This window comes from Dermacentor variabilis, chromosome 3, assembly GCF_050947875.1.
Source record: "Dermacentor variabilis isolate Ectoservices chromosome 3, ASM5094787v1, whole genome shotgun sequence".
Lineage (NCBI taxonomy): Eukaryota > Metazoa > Arthropoda > Arachnida > Ixodida > Ixodidae > Dermacentor > Dermacentor variabilis.
The window spans coordinates 108,909,988-108,929,260 of NC_134570.1; the positions used below are offsets into that span (position 1 = coordinate 108,909,988).

At 44.3% G+C, this 19,273-nt stretch overlaps 2 protein-coding genes across 2 annotated transcripts in view; both read right to left on the reverse strand.

Annotated features, from left to right (window-relative positions):
- LOC142576168 (uncharacterized) overlaps window positions 1-2,673 on the reverse strand; it is a 63,964-nt gene extending 61,291 nt beyond the window's left edge. The window contains exon 1 of the mRNA XM_075686155.1: window positions 2,546-2,673. The gene's annotated coding sequence lies outside the window, so the exon portion shown is untranslated. The remainder of the gene's footprint in view (window positions 1-2,545) is intronic.
- Window positions 2,674-7,848: 5,175 nt separating this feature from the next.
- Window positions 7,849-19,273, reverse strand: part of Cals (calsyntenin 1) — a 261,137-nt gene continuing 249,712 nt past the window's right edge. The window contains exons 14-17 of the mRNA XM_075686157.1: window positions 17,861-18,006; window positions 16,235-16,487; window positions 14,701-14,900; window positions 7,849-14,581 (exon numbers count right to left, since the gene is read on the reverse strand). Of these exons, the coding sequence (XP_075542272.1) occupies window positions 14,363-14,581; window positions 14,701-14,900; window positions 16,235-16,487; window positions 17,861-18,006 (818 nt within the window). The 3' untranslated portion in view covers window positions 7,849-14,362. The remainder of the gene's footprint in view (window positions 14,582-14,700; window positions 14,901-16,234; window positions 16,488-17,860; window positions 18,007-19,273) is intronic.

Here is a 19,273-nt window from a genome sequence, read left to right on the forward strand (position 1 = left end):
AGAGCAAGGGTGCATTTTTTTTTTCTGTTATGACTTTTGTTCATCAGCCTGTCTCACTTTTGCCGCAAATAGGAAAAAAAAATTGGGAGGCTTATTTTCTAAGTATGTCCAAAATGAAGGCTAATTTGTAGTCATGATTTAAAAAAAAAAGTCACTTGCACCTATGACCCAAGTACAAACGGGCTGGCCACCACCACCATAAATTTTGACAGAGTGTTTGTCGGTGATGAAAAAAAACAAAAAGGATTAAATTATGGGGTTTTTTGTGCCAAAACCACAATCTGATTATGAGGCACGCCATAGTGGGGTACTCTGGAAATTTGGACCACATGGGGTTCTTTAATATGCACCTAGATCTAAGTACATCGGTGTTTGCGCATTTCGCCCCCATCAAAATGTGGCTGCCATGGTTGGAATTCAATCCCGCAACCTCATGCTTAGCAGCCCAGCACCATAGTTACTAAGTAACAACAGCGGGTGGTAGTGATGAAACATCTTGTGATAAATTTTCATGAAGTGTGTGATAATGCAAATTGTCAAGTGCAGCTAGGAGACAGTTAAGCGGGCAGCTGGGCCATGAATTTCTATCAAAAGTGCACCAAATAGTAGAAATTAAAGGAAAGTAAACATTGTGCTATTTATATATCTCTGTTATTACTATGTCTTTTTGAAAATTTTTGTGAGAATATATTCATTGAAAGGCATTGCTATTCACTACAGTGTGTTTTCAGGTTTGAAGAAGAGTTGTTGTAGGGCCCCTATTTCCTCAAGTCCAATTGTGCACTGTGAACACCATCGAGAAGACGTCCTGTGCGCCAGAAGTAGAAAAAAATGTGTAGCCAAGTTTAAACAAGGAGAGTGCCAACATTTTGAGGCTAACTCGACGTCTTCTTCTGAAGTGACTATGCTGGATGGCTTGTAGCATCTTGAAGCACTTGCAACCTTTTGTTGCTGTTCCTGGCGTTCTTGCGAAAGCCGTAGCGTATGCACAAGGTCCCACTACCTAATGTATACACCCGTAACCTTGAAGTGTCAAGGCATTCCTTTCTTTAACTTGACTGATTTAGGTTCTCCCGGATTACTTTAGCCAACCAAATTTCTGTTCATGTTTACCTTTAAATCCTGTGTGTGACCTTCCTACACCTGTCACAGGGACATGAACATTCCCGACATACTTAGTGCATACAGCAGATGCCCTTGGCTGTGCACATAATAGTTTGTACTTTTCACATGCTGGGCACATCCCTGAGATGTGCACAGCATGTGAAAAGTGCAAACTATTGTGTGCGATGTGCTTCAATAGTCACACTATGTAGATAATGGAAGCATGTCAAGTTTTTTTTTTTTCACAGTGCTTACAACATGTGTGATTGTTTATCAGACTGCCGTAGCCATTTCATATTTCCTAAATAAACTTGTTTAGAATGTGTGACAGCTCTCACTTGATGAGAATGTCACCAGAATGTGCAACACTTATCACCACCAGTTAGACACGCTGCATCTTTGTAGCATCAATCACACACACAAATAAAAATGTTGTGCAGAAATCATTAATTATTATTGCCAATGTAAGTGAATAGCTGCACGCTTCTAAAAAGCTATAGAACTATGTGCTTTATTAAAGCAATTGGAGCATAAATTTCCTGGTGGCGTGAAGATACTTGGCTAGCATATGTTGTTTCACTGCGTGATCTCATACAGAAATCCATAGACTAGCACATCTGCAGTGGTAGTATAGAAGGATATACATATTTATTTATTTATTCAATACTGCCAACATTGCACAGGGGTCCAAGTAGGGTGGATACAAAAGCATTTTATTAAGCGCTTGAAAAAAGTACCACATGTCAATCAGCACTAGTATGTTCAATTGGGTACAGCATCAAGTTCCAGTCATTAATAGTTTGTGGAAAAAAGGAATACTTAAACACTCCAGTATGTGCAAACTAATGGCTAGGTGAGTCTAGTTGTCAAGGGTTCAATATTTTATTGTATACCATTTGTTACCACGAGTTCGCAGGGAGAATCATACTGCAAAAAATTTAGAAAAAACAAATAAATTGAACAGCTTTTCTCTGTCTCCTTTAAAGCTTTTTAATGTTGAGTTTAATGCAGGGATCCCAGACTATACATGCACACTCATCTATAGGCTGAATAAAGGATGTGTAGCAGATAAGTCTTACACTAGGCGAGGCGTTTCTCAATTTTTGTCTGAGTGAACAGTGTTCACGAAAGGCTGATGTGCCTACGTTGTCGGTATGAATGTTCCATGACAGATTGTTAGTAATGGTGACTTCCGAGTATCTGTAATTAGTAACCTCTTGTAAATCGGACGAACCTAGTTTATAAGTGTGCATCAGTGGGCTTTCTCTGCGTGTGATTCATAAATTATAACGCTTATTTTCACGTTCAGAAGCACTCCTCATATATTGTACCAATCTAAAAATGTTCTTTATGTTGTTAAGTTCAAGTTGATTATTATGGGAAGTTATATCTCTGCCCATATAAACCAATTCGTCATGCTGCCAGTGGTACAAACACTTACATGGGAGGCAACTGCCGTCCTCCTCTCCCACACCTGCCCTAGGGGGAGAGGGTGGCAGGCAAAGAGGAGGGCGGCTGTCCTTCTTGAGCGCTCCAACATGGCACCTAATTTTCAGGTGCCTCATAGCCACGGAGCAAGAAATATTCAGGAGTGGAAACTCCGCTGTTTGCGGCGACCAGTAAAGGTCACAAGGCCGCGGATATATTTTCATGCTGGCGGCACCTGGCGGCATGGGAAGAAATTACCGCCGTTTCGGTTGCCAGGGCAACCGGTTGAGCGTGTTGCTCCCGTTCGGCCGCACGCGCCTGACTTCTACCGCGGAGTGGCCGGAGCCGCCGAGCCGCCTGCCGGGCGCTGCATTTTTTTTTTTTTTTCGCTGCGGCTTCTACGACGCGCCGCATGGTGCCGCCACTGTATACGGTAGCGTCGGCGCATGCAACGATTGTGACTTTATCTGGTCGCCCGCGCTCGCTCGCGCTGACGGGAGTTTCACCTCCTATATGTCTTACTCCGTGCTCATAGCTCACATGCGACAGCATGTGTGTTTCAAAGAACTACATAATGACACATGTACTCATCTTTATCGGGCGACCACGTTTCGCCGCCTAACAAATGTTATCGCAAAGCCAGCGCCTCCTGAGGCGCTGGCACAGCAAAGGACGCGCCTGCATGTAAAAGAAGTTTCTGGAATGTTATCAATGGTTCCGTCCACTGTCTTTCACCGCAACTTGTGTAATGTGATTGCATGTGTGCGCGATGCGAATAGTGTAGAACTTTGTGGAAGACACGCGGGTCCCAGCGGTTAATCTGGAACATTCGACGACTTATCTATAAAAGCCGACGTGCTTGACCCGCTGACCAGATTTTCGACGATCGCCGACCGTGTTCGCCGCTATCATTGTGCTATATGTGTAGCCTGTTTTGTGGGCACAGGTTCGCCCAATAAAAGCTAGTTTTGTTGTTCACAATATTGCTACTTTGTTCTTCAACGTCACCACCACGTATATATAACGTGAGGGCGAAATGGAAAGTCTTTACCTCCATTTTTTAAAGCCAAATTACGGCTATGAATGCGAAGTCAACATATCCATTCCCAGCGGTGGACCTTTCTTGGACCGGTCCGGACTTATCTGCCGGTAGCTCTGAGGCACGGAGCTGCTGTACGTCAGTCGTTGAAAATGCCGGTTGTGCTTCACATGCCCACGGCGTATGAGCAACGGTGTGCAATTCGTTTTTTATGGAGTAAGGGATGAATGTCCATCGAAATGCATAGAGAAATGTAGCCCACATATGGGGAAAGGTGTCTCGCTTTGAAAGGTGTGAGGTGGTGGTGTTGCGATTTTGTGAAGGGCCATGAAAACTTGCATGTCAATGCGCATTCGAGGAGGCCACGTGCGTTGCCGACTGATATGACAGGGGCATCTCAAATTTAGTGCTGCGATAGGACAAATGTCTGAATCGGTGTGTGGACTACGTGGAAAAATAGTGTAAGGTACCTTGAATAGTATGTATATTTGTAATTACCTGTATGTACCTTATTTTGGCTAATGAAATATAGAGGCAAAGACTTTCCTACTCGCCCTCATAGTTGGCATTCAGCAATAAATGCGCCCCACAGCTCAGTTGCATGTGAGCATGTGCCTTTTGCATTCATGCCTTTGTATTGGTGGTGAAAGTCTGACAACCATCAACCACAATCAAAATGGCCAAAAGATTTGAAGAAAGCTATTCACTTTAAGAACTGCACAAAAATGACACTGCTTGGGAACATCAGGTGCATCTTTGGAGTGCACATATGTTTGTACATGCGACTTGCAATATGTAGTGGGCTAGACTTGTATTCTGAGCTCCGCTCCTTCCCATGCACCAGTGGCATGTTCGATAGAGTATTTAATATAAGTGTTATCAGAAAATATGCAATGTTCAGTTTGTGCATTAGCAGAAGGCGTGAGATCATAAGGCCCATGTTTCTGAAGAGAGCTTCCTATGGGTGCAAAATGACCAGGTTTGATATTCGAATGTCTTTAGTAACATCTCAAATGTCTACCAGAGCTAGGCGAGATTAGTTTCTGCAGTTGGACAAGGATATTGCAACATGATCGCAATGAGGTGGCTTAACAGGTGTCCTATAATTTCACAGAAGACTGGCAGAAGACAGTACGTTCAATACACGTGTAAAGCATTTTTAAAATGCAAAAACATTATATGGCTCATGAAGGGGAAAATTCGGCAGTGCGGCCGGAGATAGTATAAAAAGTCACATGGTCGAAGAGATGTGCATGTGTCGCTGCTTGAGCGTTCATCGTCTTCTTCCACAGCTGGATCCGATGCCGCTTATCATGCCAGCGTTCTCGTACTGCGCCTCCCCCATGTGAAGGCGCTGACGGCACAGGCCCACTGCCGGTCAGTGGGGTGATTTCAGCGAGTTCTGTCGTGCGCTTCGATGGACAAAAGTTTCATGGAAATGGTACAAAAAGTCACGTGGCCACAGAGATAGATCGCGCCGGTGGCCAGTCTATACTCGTGGCTTCTCAGCCAAACTTCCAGGATGATGGAGCTTATTGCGAGGGAAACGACTCAAACGCGTGCATGCGTAGTTGGAAAGTACAAGTTTACTTCCGTAACATTGCTTGATTGAGTTAAAAACAATACTGTTAGGTTTCGTAAAATGAGTCGTTATCAGAGAGACGTTGCAATGCTTTTGCATTCACCCACATAGAAACACCTAGGTGCCCTTGAATTTTTTTTTTACTACGGTGAAGACTCGCCTTAAAGCATAATGCTTGGTGGGTACTAAATGTATGCTGCGAGGCCTGTGTAGCGTATAAATTCAAGCAGTTTGTGGTATTTGTTATGTACCCACCGATCATGGCTGCTCATGGAACTGTAGTGGAGGTCAGTTTATCGTAGGAACCGTGACCGCTTGCAAGCCTGGACAAGACAATATTAAGAGGTAGGCGTCTGCTTTGATCACTGGAAGGGGGCAGTTTGAACATAATGCCCCCAGTGTAAACTGAGGCATGTTCTAAGTACAGGCATAAGGGCCAACCCGGGATTCTTGTAAGGGTAAACCCAACTCACAGCTTCTCGAGTACAACTTCCTCCACACTAGTAAGGTGATAGGGGAGGGACCAGATGCACGGTGGGGGGTGGCTGAGTACAATGAGGAGTTGAGGTGGGAGAGGGATTGAGGAAGGGTCGGGATTGGGAGGACCTGCTGGTCAGCAGCAGCATTGTGAGGGTTTGCAGCATGGCCTTGAATCCAGTGTACCTTGACGCAGGCACCTGGAGACATATTCTCGAACAACCACGTTAGGCGATACTATCACCTTCGCCTGACATAGTGCCCAACCAGACAATCAGCTCATCTGGTTTTGCTCAACCAGCCAATCAGCGCGTGCCTAGTGGCCGAGGCGGTATTATCGCCGAAAATGATGGTCCCAGAATATGTACTGCAATTCAGGATGTGTATCGCCTCGCAGATTTCCGTTGCCCTGTGAACCTCGTCGAGTTCTTCAACAGCCATTATGGAATTCGTGAAGACATCCAAGTGTGTGAGGGTAGGCAGTTTAAGAGGTAGCAGCCTGCACAGTGGCGTACATGGCTTGAAGTTCTGTTATCAGAGCGGTGGCTTCCATAGGTGTGCAGTGCTTGTGACCATAGATAATAACATGGCTATAACTAAGAAATAGCGTCCTCGCACTCTTCAGTAGGGTAGCAGCGCCTGTAAAGATGTGCCAGGTATAAGCCCATTATCCGATGATGTGCTCACCAGAGCGATACAGCAGATATCAATTGTGCATAGACATATTCAAAAGTCCCTGAAACACTTTGCTAACTAATAACAGAATGGCTTCACTATTAAGAGGAAGCTTTAGCTCGGACCCGACTCCTATGCGGCCTATTAAAATACATATAAAATGCAAAAATGCTTTTCTGAGATAATCCCTGCACCAACATAAATGATATTTGTTGCATTTGAGAGAGAAAATTCTTGCGACTGTTGGATGCAGAATTTCAATTTAGGGCCTGAATAGTGTTAAAAGAATTTTAAAGAATTCAAAAGTTCAGCAACAAAGTAGACACACAAAGTCTATAAATTAATAGCTCCGCATCAAGAACAGATATTGCGTTCCTGTATATGGCATCCATTAGATAATTAAAAGCGGACAAATTCAATATGACAATTTATATATTACGTGAATTTGTTACGTTGTGTACAAGGGTTCTGCGAAAGCTGTATTTTCATATTACTGAACTCTTTTACATTCATGTGCAACATATCAGTTTTCTCTACTTTAGATGTACCGTTCGATGCAATTCACAGAACTGTGATATCATTTTTCTTGCTGAGTTACAGAGTTGTAAACTTGATAGGTTTGTTTTCTGAAAATTTTTGTCTTTTTCCAATTTTTAACAAAATATTGATGACCTAAATCAAAAATTTGAAAGCAACAGTCACTAGATTTGAAGTTTGTCTTTTAAATCCAATAATCCTTGCCAAATTTGGTGCAGTGGTTGCCGAGAAAAACAAATTCTCCTTTTACATGTATTTAGATGGGAACACTCGGCCTAAAGCTTCCTCTTAAAGGAAGTCGTCTCATGAATCTCATGCTGTGAAAACTTACCAAATCGGACAAGTACAAGTGAAGTTATTGCACCGACACACGACTTTCTATTTTGTTCTCTGTTAGCGTGCCGGAAGCTACGCAGGGGAGAAACCAAGGCGGCAAAGCAACGGCCAAAAGTTGATTGTCTAGGTGGCGCAATATGGTGAAAGGGCTCATCTTGGCACTCCATGTTGGCCGCGGTAGACTATACCACGCAGTGCTCCACTGCTATCTTGGAGGCTGAGCATAGCAGACCCAGCTACCAGCAGTGCAAAGATCAAATGAACTTTCTGTTTCTTTTCAGGTCGCAGACATATATATGTTTCACTTCCTTAAATCAAACTTGCCAATTATATGCATTATTGAGAATGCTTTCGCAATCACGAAATTAGCCAATGGTGTTGATGGGTTCAGCAGCTTGCGATGACGCTGCATGACGGCACTGTGGAAGCAAGCGCAAATGTAGTTTCACTACGTTTGACATGAGATTGTAAATTCCCTGCTGCATGCGGCGCGTAAGATTTGGCTCACATATTCACAGCAGCCTTTGCGACAGACTGGCTCATTTGCTTAACATGTTCAAAAAGTGTTTTAGGGCCCCTTTAAGCATGAAATGCTGCTTTGCCACTTTTCAGATTAGCATTAGTTTCAGTAGACTGGCAGTACCAGAAGGCAACACACCAAGACAGTGAGTGGGACAACCATGTGGTATTTATTGCAATCAAAGTGATCAGCTGGTACAGAATATTTGTCAGTTCAAGAGGATTTTTCCTACACGAGGCTACAATTTGCATTATTATATTATATGTATATTTATACATACATATCACGAATGACACGCTGTACAGGACAGAAGACACACTCATTCTCGGAGAAAAAGAAATTAAACGGCACATTCTTCTGTTTTTTTTTTTTTCCCTTTGAAATCAGGGGCTGGTGTGTCCATCCCGTATGCTAAAAAATAAAGGGAGCCTAAAGCCCCATGGTTCACATCTTAGCATACTCAAATGGTTTTCCCTGCCAAACAAACGAAAAGCAGTCCTTTTCACCTTTGCATGGAATGTCTCAGTTTTGACTCTCGAGCATACAATTAGCACAAACACAAGGAAAAAAAAAAGGAGGACAGAAATGTATAGACTACACAATAGGCAATGCCGTCTCTTTCTTCCCTATAGTTACATGTACCAACTGCCGAAATAAAACAAAAGTATACGAAGATTATAAAAAAAATATTTTGTGGCACAATTTTACTGAAAAACGAGAGCTCTCCGTAACAAGCTGCTGGCCCCAGTGTTGACTTTTGGTGTCATTACTGGCGCAAGAATGTCACGCAGTACCAGACCACCTGCCGTGTCTTCGGAATGCTTGTGTGTACAAATTTCTGCAATGCCAGCTGTTTCAGCCCTGGAGAAATGGTAATGCAGAAGGCACCCCCTGTTAATGAAGCGCAAAAGCGATGACTGTGTTTTTCATCGCTTTTGAGCTGCGGCTCGTCATGGACCGCGCAACACATGCCTGCAGTCAACGCGGTATACGCACTTCTAATGCAAAACGCTTCAACTCTGCTGGGGCCAGCAGCAAGTGAATCCGTCTGGATGATACGTACAATAGCAAACATTATGGAATAGAAGAGCTCGGGCAACAAGCGAGAAGGAAAAGCAGATAGGTGGCGGGAGCGGGGGGGGGGAATGGTGCATTTATACAAGCGGCGACTCAATTAGGCTCCAGATACTGGCAACCATCGACAGTTAGATGTCATCACTATGCGCAAAACAGTCAACTCAAAGTGGTGACGACGACCACAGACATCAAACAGCCAAGCAAGAGCGCCTTGAAGACCAACAAAAGAAATCCATGTCGCTCTGTCCAGGCAGCTCCTCTTCACGCTCGAGGGACGATCAGCAGAAAGCTGGCTGGTAGTAGTAGTAGATATGTTGCTTTCTCCTTTAGTGCTATGCAATGACAGGGGAGAAACAAAAACGTGGCCCACACTCGCAAGCCAAGGCCAAGTGTAGTGGGTGTAAGTAAGTGCACTCGTACGACGACATCGTTTGGCAACAACAAAATCAATGCATGGAGACCATTGTACATAAAAAAAAATGTAATCAAGCTTAAGGATACCATTTTTTTCAACATGATAGTAATGGAAAAAGACACTCTGACGTTGCAAGGGCAGTGGGTGAAATCAATAGAATGTTAGTATACAGAATGCGTACTCTGGCGAACTCCTTGACGAGCTAATTAGTAGAAGAAGAAGTAAAAAAATGAGGAAAGGAGCCACGATGGCTGACTTTCATGTGGCTGTAGTTTTCTTCTTCTCAGCTCTGTTAAATGACAAGTATATTTGAACTCAGCAGTCGTCTGCACTATGGCACGGTAAAGGTCTCGCTCTCTCAAGCTGCCGACATGAAACAGCCCACGTTCTAGACCACAAGCAACAAAGAACAACTCAACGACCAACTCAGACAAAACAAGAAACGCGTGCCCTGTCGTCTTCTGCTTCCACACACTCTCAAACAACCCTTGAAGGCTTGAGAAAGCGAAACACACATCAAAAACAACACGATGCGAAGGACAAAAAACAGCAGTGGTGTGTGCAAAACCCTAAAGATGTCCTACACGCACTGGATGATGACAACAAGTGCAGCTCAAGTATAACAGCTGAAGTATGATGCTGGACAACATGGCAGAAAAGTGTCATAAAGACGCCAATAAAAGCACAGTCCCAGCTGACAAAAAAACCTTAAGATAGGAAGAAAAAAAAAAGAAAGATACAAAGATATGGGAAACATGTTTGTTCACGTTACTCAAGCGAAATCAGCACTTGGGAAAAAGGTGATGACAAGACAAAAGATTTTTTGCACACAGATGTTGCTTTAAAGAAAGGCTACGACCACAACAAATCGCACCAACTAAACCAGCGGAGGTGCAATTAAAGCACAGTACCTGTCATTAAACCCACGTTCAAGTACAGTGCACAGCTTTGCGCTGCAGGTTCCCATATGCTCATGCTGCGAAAACCCAACTTCCCACGTGATCTGAAAACTTACAAAAGCTGAATGAACAGAATAAAAGCTTCTGTAATCGCCCAGACAGCAGCCATCACATGTGACTGGCTACACCAGCAAACTGATGGCAATATACAAAACATTGAAAGTAAATTTGTTCTTGAGCATCAAAAAATGCCCCAATTAAGTTGAAAATTAAAAAGAAGACAGAAGCTGCCAAAAAAGAATAGTGGCAAAGAAGATATGCCACTGGCATGAGGATGGTAAAATCACAAACAAATGCCTCTTCGAAAGAAAAAGCAGACATCTTTATATTCCAGTGTACAGGAAGTCAGTTTTCAAATCAGCAAAAAAAATTCAGAAAAAGGATAAAATCTGTGCTCTGATAACATCCTCCCATTCTGTGAAAATTGATTCTACTGACGCTTACGCAAGCAAATGAGAGAATAACTAACACGTGCCTCATTTGAATTTATTGTGCACAGAAAGCTGCAAATGCTGACGGCAGTTTGATGAGAGAACTGAAGTATGCACGTCTCTACAAGTCCTTTCCTCATCTCAACCTGTATGGAACCAAGCAAGCGGGATGAGTGTGACACAGCGAAAAGAAAAGAGTCGGCGGGCAGTTAGTAGGTTCACGGAAGTGCTGCGTCCAGACGGCCTTGTGCAAAGAATGAAAGAAACGGAGAGAGAGGCAGGCTGTAGAGTAATCCAGCTAATCCAAGAAGCTCTTCTAAAACATCATTACAGAAATAATAAAAACAAGAGAGCTCACACGTCAGCCATACAGCAAGACTGTTGTAACAAATGCAACTATATGCTTTTTGGAAGGGATCGGTTGCGAAAGCACATAATTCGATACGCTCACCCACACTGAAAAGCTCCGAGCGTATTCCCATTTGTGCTGCTCAGCTATCTTGTTCCAGCTAGGTCCGAGTGACGCACCCACTCGCTACTGAGTGGTAAGGCTATTCACTGAAACAACGTTCTTGACCCTTCTTTCCATTTCGGCATAACTAAACACAACCAAAGTTCCATGGTCTATCCCTTACAGACCAGCATGGAATAAAGAAAAAGGGGGGGGGGGTGAAGAAAAGGGAAGGAGAAGAAAGAAAAGGTTGTAGCAGGCATGAGTAAAATGCAACAAACAATTGAGGCTTCCTTCAATGGTATCAAAGAAGCTGATGACGTCACTATACCAGTAACACAATACTGCTGTTGTTAATTTGCCATGCATTTCATTAGTATTCACCGTAGAAAAATTTAGCTTGAATATATGTGTAAGTGCATGCACATTTGCAGAGAGAAGACACATTACAATGGTAGAAACTTGAAGTACAAATGCTCTGTTTACAGTTTTTTTCTCTCGACTCTCACACCTTCTTGTCTCTTTATGAATCATTAGACTTTACAAAAACTCTAATAGAAAATGAAATCATAGAAGTCGAAGCCAAGCTGTAATAGCACATAGCCACTGACAGCATCAAACTCAGCTGTCTATAGCTCCTATCTATCTCATGCTTGGAACATTTCCAACATTTCTAAAGAAAAAAAAAAAGAGAACTGCGGAGCTTTTCGGGAGCCTGTGTGCAACTACAAACAGCGTCTGGTGTCAAACAACGTGTATGACTTGTTAGGTTCTGTATGTTGGTTTGCAGTCCTTCAAATGTCGTGACAAGTTAACCCTACCCCAGAAAGAAACTGCCATTTCTAAAGATTGAGAAAAAAAGGGGGGGGGAGGGAAGAAAAGAAAAGGAAAGGTTCACTCGGTCAGAAAGCAAGCTCTTTGGCTTGCTGCCAGTAGCGAGAGCACTCGCGAATAAATATAAATCTGGAAAGCAAAAGGTATAAAAAAGGGAGGCAGGAAGGACCACCGCACACTTGTGATCAGTCCTGACTTCACGAGGAACAATACCGGGAGACGAAGGCAAGCACGAGTTGAAGGGAGAAACAAAAGAAAGAAACACCGACATGTTGAAAGCTGATGTGCGCCCCGTGAAAAATATGCTGGCGGTCAGCAAGGCTGTGGAGTAATGCTTTGAAATGTTTGTGTCAGTCAGGATAACTTCTCTTTTTGATGCGGACTGCACCACTTTCGTAAGTGCCAGTATACAAAAGATAGTTTGTTTTTTCCTTCAAGCAGGCTGATTAAATGAGAAACAAATAAAAAAAAAAGTCACAACTGCATAATGGCCAGATTGCAAGCTTGTTAAAAGCTATGCAGACTGCACGTCCTTTCAGCTGAAACATCTGACACTACAGATCCAAAATACTTAAGATGACTTGGTGGCAGCAAATTGAATAAGCTGTTCTTAGTTTTTCAAAAGTTCCAGGCTTGCCTGAGTGCAAGGCTTGTGCTATTGTGTACCTACAAATTGAAGCGAGCCGGCATCTTCTAAGGCTTCGGCGATCGGCAGGTTGACCCAGTTATCTCGTATCAACCACCAATGTCACTGACAGCTAATGGGCAAACAAAAGTCTCGGTTTGTCCTTTTCGACAATTCCTACAAGAAATTTTTCACACAGACGTGCTCTCAGAAATGGAGCAGCCCTAGAGAAAGATTTCTTGCGAGGAAAGGGAAAGGTAGCAATGTCGGTAAAATGACATGAGAAAAATAAGAGGGGAACCAAAACACCAAGTCGCCCAGTGGGAGTGTGTATGTATTACGTGAGGGTCTGTACACGTGTGAGCAGGCACAGAGTTCTCCATTTTCAGACACTGAACGTGGCTTTGCTGCATAAAAGGGCTGTGAAAAGTTTTCGTTCAGAGGTACAGGAGGCACAGGCCTCTCTGCACAGCAGCAGCTGAACAACCAAGTACAGACATGCTGTCATGCAGACAAAGAGAAAACACCGGGATGCGCAATTAAAGAAGTCAACGAGACAAAACATAACAGGGCACAGCGAGCAGACAGAATATCTGCCAGAATGAAAAGAGCAGTTTTCTGCAAGCCCAATTAAATGACAAAGCCAGTTAATGACCTTGTTTCTTTCTTAATTTGTACCATTCTCTCTGCCGCCAGCAGATACTCTTCCCCAAAACCAACTCGCATCCCACACAGAGGTTCCCGATTGTTCTGTAAAGCCGAACCGGTATGTGCTGGAGAACTCTGTGGCTCTACGTCTGAGCTATCTATTGGCTCCCCCTTTGCTGCAACCAAAGCATCGTGCACTGCTTCAAGCTCTGTTCGGTTAATTTTCTGTTTCACTGGAATCGCAAATGCGTGCAGCACAGTAGGTGTCATATGCAGAAGCTATATGAATTGCACATGATGCCAAAGCTTCGAGTGTAGTTTTCAAAAAGAAGCCAAGAGAGAGCGAGAAAGTGTACATGTCTGTCACTTTTCTGTGTCAAGAGGAGAAGCTGACGAAATCGTGGTGCAGTGATTAGAATCCTACCTAGTGGGCTATTCAACCGAGGGTGTACTTCCGCAAGAAACGTCTGAGCTCGCAGCCACAGAAGACTTTCGTTGCACAGTTTTCCCACACAGGCAAGACAGGAGAGAGAGTTGAACACAGTTGCTCGCAGTGCCACTGCATGTATGCATCACTCGCGTGGCACTCACTACCAACGTTCCAAAGGAAGCCGCACTGAGCTGGACAGCCAGCTGCACTGAGCGGTGGTGCGATCCTCTTTTGTTTACTTTTCTTTTTTTTCCGGCTGAAGAATAGAAAGACGCACTTCTTGCCTTTCCCGGTCAGCACACTAGGTTGCATTCTGAATCACTGCAACAATGCAGCTTTAGGGGCTAGCTCGGGATCCGCAACGCCTTCAATATGAAAAAAGCACTGCGACGGCAGCAGGGACAAAAAGGGACCACACGTCTTTTCTGCATCCTTGCTGACTGCGCTGCTGTCGCAGCATGACTGTGAACCGAAATGGGGCGCTGAGTTGCCCACGCTAGTCGGGACGTGATGCAGGCTCTGAACAATGCTGCAAACAGGACGACGCACAGAGGAGAAAGGCCTACGTGCGCTTGCTCTTTCCTATATTCTGAGGGCCCCCGTTTGAAGCACCACTCGGCCTTTGCAACCGTGCAATGGCGTTACGGATCACCGAGGCCTCGAGGGAGGCCAACAACGAGAAGAAACGAACAAAAGAGAAACAGAAGGGACTGTTCCCTTCTTCACCACTGTGGTGGGCATGCAAGACACGTGCTGCCGAAGGCGGCACGTCATCTCTCTCTCTCTTTCTCGCTCTAAAAGGTCAGGGTCGAGTCGTCCCACTCGAGGTCCCCTTTGGCCTTGGCCTTCTCGGGAGGAGCCCCCTCTTCCTCCTCGCTTTCCTCGTGGTAGCTGCTGCCGTCGTCCGAGCTGTCGGAGTCGTCATCCTCGGCCGCAGCTCGGCGGCCGTTGTTGCTCCCGCTGCCGGTGCTAGCACCCACGCCGCGACGGCCTTCCCGATCCTCGGTTATTTGCTGAAAGGTGAACCACACCCGTGAGACAGGGAGGGGACGAAGGGTGTGCTTTTGGCAGGACAGAAGAACAGTCCCACCAAAGTCCCAACGTGCTTTATGCCAGTGAGTGAAGCACTTACGTCCATGGGGTTCACGGTGATCGTGAGGGAGGAGTCATCCCAGGCCATTTCCTGGTCCTGATCGTCCCCTGAACGAAGGCGCGAGCTGCCCTGCCGGTGCTGCTGGTGCTGGTGCGCCGCACGGATGCGGATCACGCCGAGCACAATCATGAACACCAGGAAGCCAACACACACCACTATGATGATGGTCACTGCATGGCCTGCGTGAAAAAAGAAAAGAAAAAAGGAATTAATACCAGCCTCTGCAGAGGCATAATGAGAAAACAGTGAACCAACGCAGTCGACGTCCGTTGATATGACCCTGACAAGTATGACCGACAAAAATGATTTAATTAAGCAAGACACAGAAAAAGAAAGTTGAAAACTGTAGCTCCTAAGCAAAGCAGAAAGCTAATGTGCACCTGATTTGTTAACATGAAAGAATTTAGCACGCCTCCAATTCCGGCACTCAGAGAAAGATGAAGCCTGCGAACCTAAACCTGACAGAAGGCAAATTTACTTACACCTAACGTCTATAGTCGTATCACTCTCAGACAGCCCTTTATCGGTGTCTAAGGGACCACAACGTGCTAATCCTCCCTATAGTCAACACCACGTTTGATATTCTGCATTTATCAAACAACTGTGCAACAAACGTAAACGAGATGGTGGCACACGCCTAGACTAACCACTTCATCAGTTTGTTCCGCGATGCATGCAATCCTCCGAAACGCCAAAACATGTGACGTGACTTGTTGCGGCTAGCTTAGCATGTAGGATAACTTTGCTTTTGAATGAGCTTTGGTAACGAAAGACTGGAAGTGGCAGGCCGTATGCAAGAGCTTGTTCTGTCACCGTCTTGCGAAAACAATGCTGATGAAGTTGGCTGGGCTGGATCTCGTGGTAGGCTGTTGCGAATGCTGCAGACGTAGCTTTAGTTTTGCATCTGACCGAACCATACAGGCAATATTCAGACCAGTTTTCTTACAAAAATGGCATGCAATAGATTTGGGTAAATACTGTAATCGTTCACTGTGAGCTACCATTTTTGCTTGAAAATCTCTCCAAGGCAGGCTGAAAATAGGAGTTTTCAGCAGACAATGTGTGTTTGACGCATCCACTTTCTCTTAGTGCCACCAAGACCACAGCCACTGGAGTCTTGACTGGAGCCACCACTGGGGCCAGGTGCATTTGTGCTGACCAGTCAAGTTCAAATTATCCAGTGAAGGCCAATTTCAGGGTGTAAATAATGAAAGTATTGGTCCATAGAAATATACAGGCACTAGTTGAGACCTTTGGGCAGGATCGAATTCACCGGAAGATCGAATCAGCCGGAGTCAAATTAACAGAAGCCTATTGTACCACACACGAATTATAAAACTAGTCTGGCATCGTGAGGTTTCGATGTTAAAAAATATGTAAGAAACTGCCTGTTCCTTTGCTAGTTCACAGCATATATCCGGTATAATTAGTCGTGTATCCAATAATTTCTGATATAAAGGTCTGGCCGTAATGACGTCTTGCTGCAGCAAGAGAACAACAGCCCATTGCTCACTCGCAGAGCTCTTGGCCAGTGCCTCGGACGCGCCGCCATCAAGCAGTTCCACATATTTCCCTGCGTGGGTCTTGGCCGGCTTGGCCTCGACGCTGTGCGAGGCCACCTGCGCATGGGCGGCCATGGCGGGTACGGCTGGAGCCACGGGCCGTGAGGACGACGGTGAGGCCGGAGTGGTGCGCATCGCTCCAGTGGCTGGTGCAGCCGTCTCGTGCTGGCTAGGTGACTCGGGCCGTGGGTGAATCACCGTCAGCTGAAGGCACAAAAGGAAAGGCTTGTTGTCAGACCGAGTGGTGGCTGATGCTACACCTCTGTGAACAGAATTTGTTTGAAGCCAGCGTGATATGCGCCATCTAACATGAAGGTGAAGACAAGCCAAGGCTAACTATGATGTGTTAATTCTTTTGTTTCTATTTTTGTCACTTTGTGTAATGTCTGTGTAATTTCAACTTGCACGCTTAGTTTTGGGGCCTACGTGATTATTTGGCAATCGAACATGTTGTGGCGTGAAATCTCACAGTCTAGTTATCACTTACTTATAAGACATGTAAGAAATGTTCTACTCTGCACTTTTCGATTCTTGTTTTGTTTGTCTGCAAAAACATACTGTTTTAATGTCATTAAATTCCACGACAATACATATAGTCGACGCAGAAGGTTGGTTTAGAAGGGCAACATTCAAAATTAATTGCTATTTAAATGTGAAAGGCATGAAAAATTGTATAAAAAATTTAATAGGCATTTCGGACAGTCTGCTTTTTCAAAGATGTACCTTTCTTTATTTGCATGCATGGTTCTAGAAGCATGCTTGCCAATTCCAATTACAACTAAAAGCAGTTAAATAAAAGTGGCAGTCTTTATGATGTTAATTTTGGAAATTATGACAACCCTGAGGACATATGATAGAAAAAAAAAGCACTTGTTTCAACAAGCAGTCACAATTTTGTTACATAGCTGATTTGAGATGTCTAAGCATACTGCTCAACAAGAACATTGGATAAGCCTCTAAATGCATTCAAATAATATGTAATAAAATCCAAGTGCGTGAAGGTACGGCAATGGCATTTTGTATTAAGGCACTGGGTACTTAATGACGATAAATTTACCCATACAGAACTTCCATTCATAAAAAGAAACCAGGGACCACGTCACATTGGCATGAAAATACCTTTGTTATATCCGATATTCTTATATAAGCATACGTTCGTTACATGCTGATATTAGTGAGACACATACTTTGTTACCTTTACTTCGTTATATTAAATAATTAAACATTCTTGTAACATTACTTAGCTATAGCCAATAATTCGCTATATCCATGTTGTGCATTCCGTGAAACTTATGTTCAGTGGGCAAACATGATCTTACTAAAGGAGAAACAACTTGGAACCGTCATCATAATCGCCATAATCACCAATAATTATTACCATCACCATAGAGTCACATTTGTGGAGAGTTAACAGTACTGTTGCTGATTGTCTCATTGGTGCCACATTGCAGGATTTGCACAGCAGTACTTGTTAAAGCGAAGCATTCAGGCTAAGGCTGCTAAATTAAAATTTAGGTTTATTACATTGCATTACCGAACATCTTGGCATTGGGTGACCCGGAACAAAGTCAGCTTACCGTTTGGATGTATTCATTGCTGACAAAGCGGCCATTCAACTCTGAGCAGACCAGCTTGAAAGCACGATTCAGGTAGTAGGCAGGTTTCTTGTTGAAGTACAGGATTTGCCGCAGCACGTTTTCATAGTGCTGCACCTTGTCAGCTCCTGAAGAACCAAACAAGAAGTGCACACATCAATGTAAAGTGCACCTAGCACCCACATCTCAAATACTACATTTGCACATGCATAAGCAAAAATTTTTAATGTTTCATACGGGACTAATAAAAAGTGGGTATAAATCCTTTTGATTTCAAATAGGGTGTGCAAGTGCTCGAATATTCGATTATGAATCGAATAGCTTTAGTTTGAATAATCCAATTCGCAAATTGAATATCTGATACGAGTTTTCTCAAATATTTGGTTTTTCGAATATTGGTAGTTTCGGTGAATGACAGCAGTGGTCGGTGCCCTGACACGCACAGAGTTCGAACAGCATGCGAACTTTATCGGTACAATGTTCAACCAGGTTGACTGGACCAATCGAAACCACTAACACTACGCGAACAAGGGAAACTACAACAGCAGCGTGTGTGGAAAGCATAAAGCAAGAATGAAGATCGGTCTGATTATCCACCGGAAGGCACACTGATCGCATTGAATACGCAAGTTCAGTGTTCACGCACATAGATCCACACAGTTGGGAGCTCTCAACCCACGTGGGAATGCACAGGTGAACTTGGCATGCGTGCTCATGGTAGTTGCAAGCTGGTAGACCGTGGACCTGAACGCTGCTTCAACGGCTGTCAATCTAACCTGCGTGCGTGACCTAAGGACCAATGGCTGATGAGCCACCCATTGGAACATATTAGTGACAAGTGGGAGGCCCATGTCGCGTGAACTTGTCGCGGGTCTCCAGACTTGAAGACTCTTTACTGTCGGCGCCGACTGTGGTTGATGCATGTGGCATCGATGACCTCGCAGAGCAGTTCTGAGTGACATGGCCCGCCTTCCTTGCTTTTGTCTGTCGCACAGATTGGCCTTAACGAGCTGACGATAACCCACAAACCACCTGCCATAAAGATAAAACACCCTTCTGTTTTCTGGAAGAAAACTGGAAATAGTAATGGCAAGGCGCAGAAGACCAGGACTCAAGAAGAAGAACACAAACGACAGGACCGGCGCCACTCACAATCAAGTTTATTTTCGCGAGAAGCCTGCCTTATGTAGGTTATTCATGCCGAGTCACGCACAAAACTTTAGAAGTAAAAAACAGCAATCTATCAACCACTCAGGAATCATATCTGGCATATAATATCGAATGAGCAAACAAGAACCACACGTGGATCAGCACGGGAGGCAATTTATCTAGTATAGTCTTTTTCCAAGCCAACGGGGACAAAACCAGATATAAAAAGTACCGTCTACGCTTCAC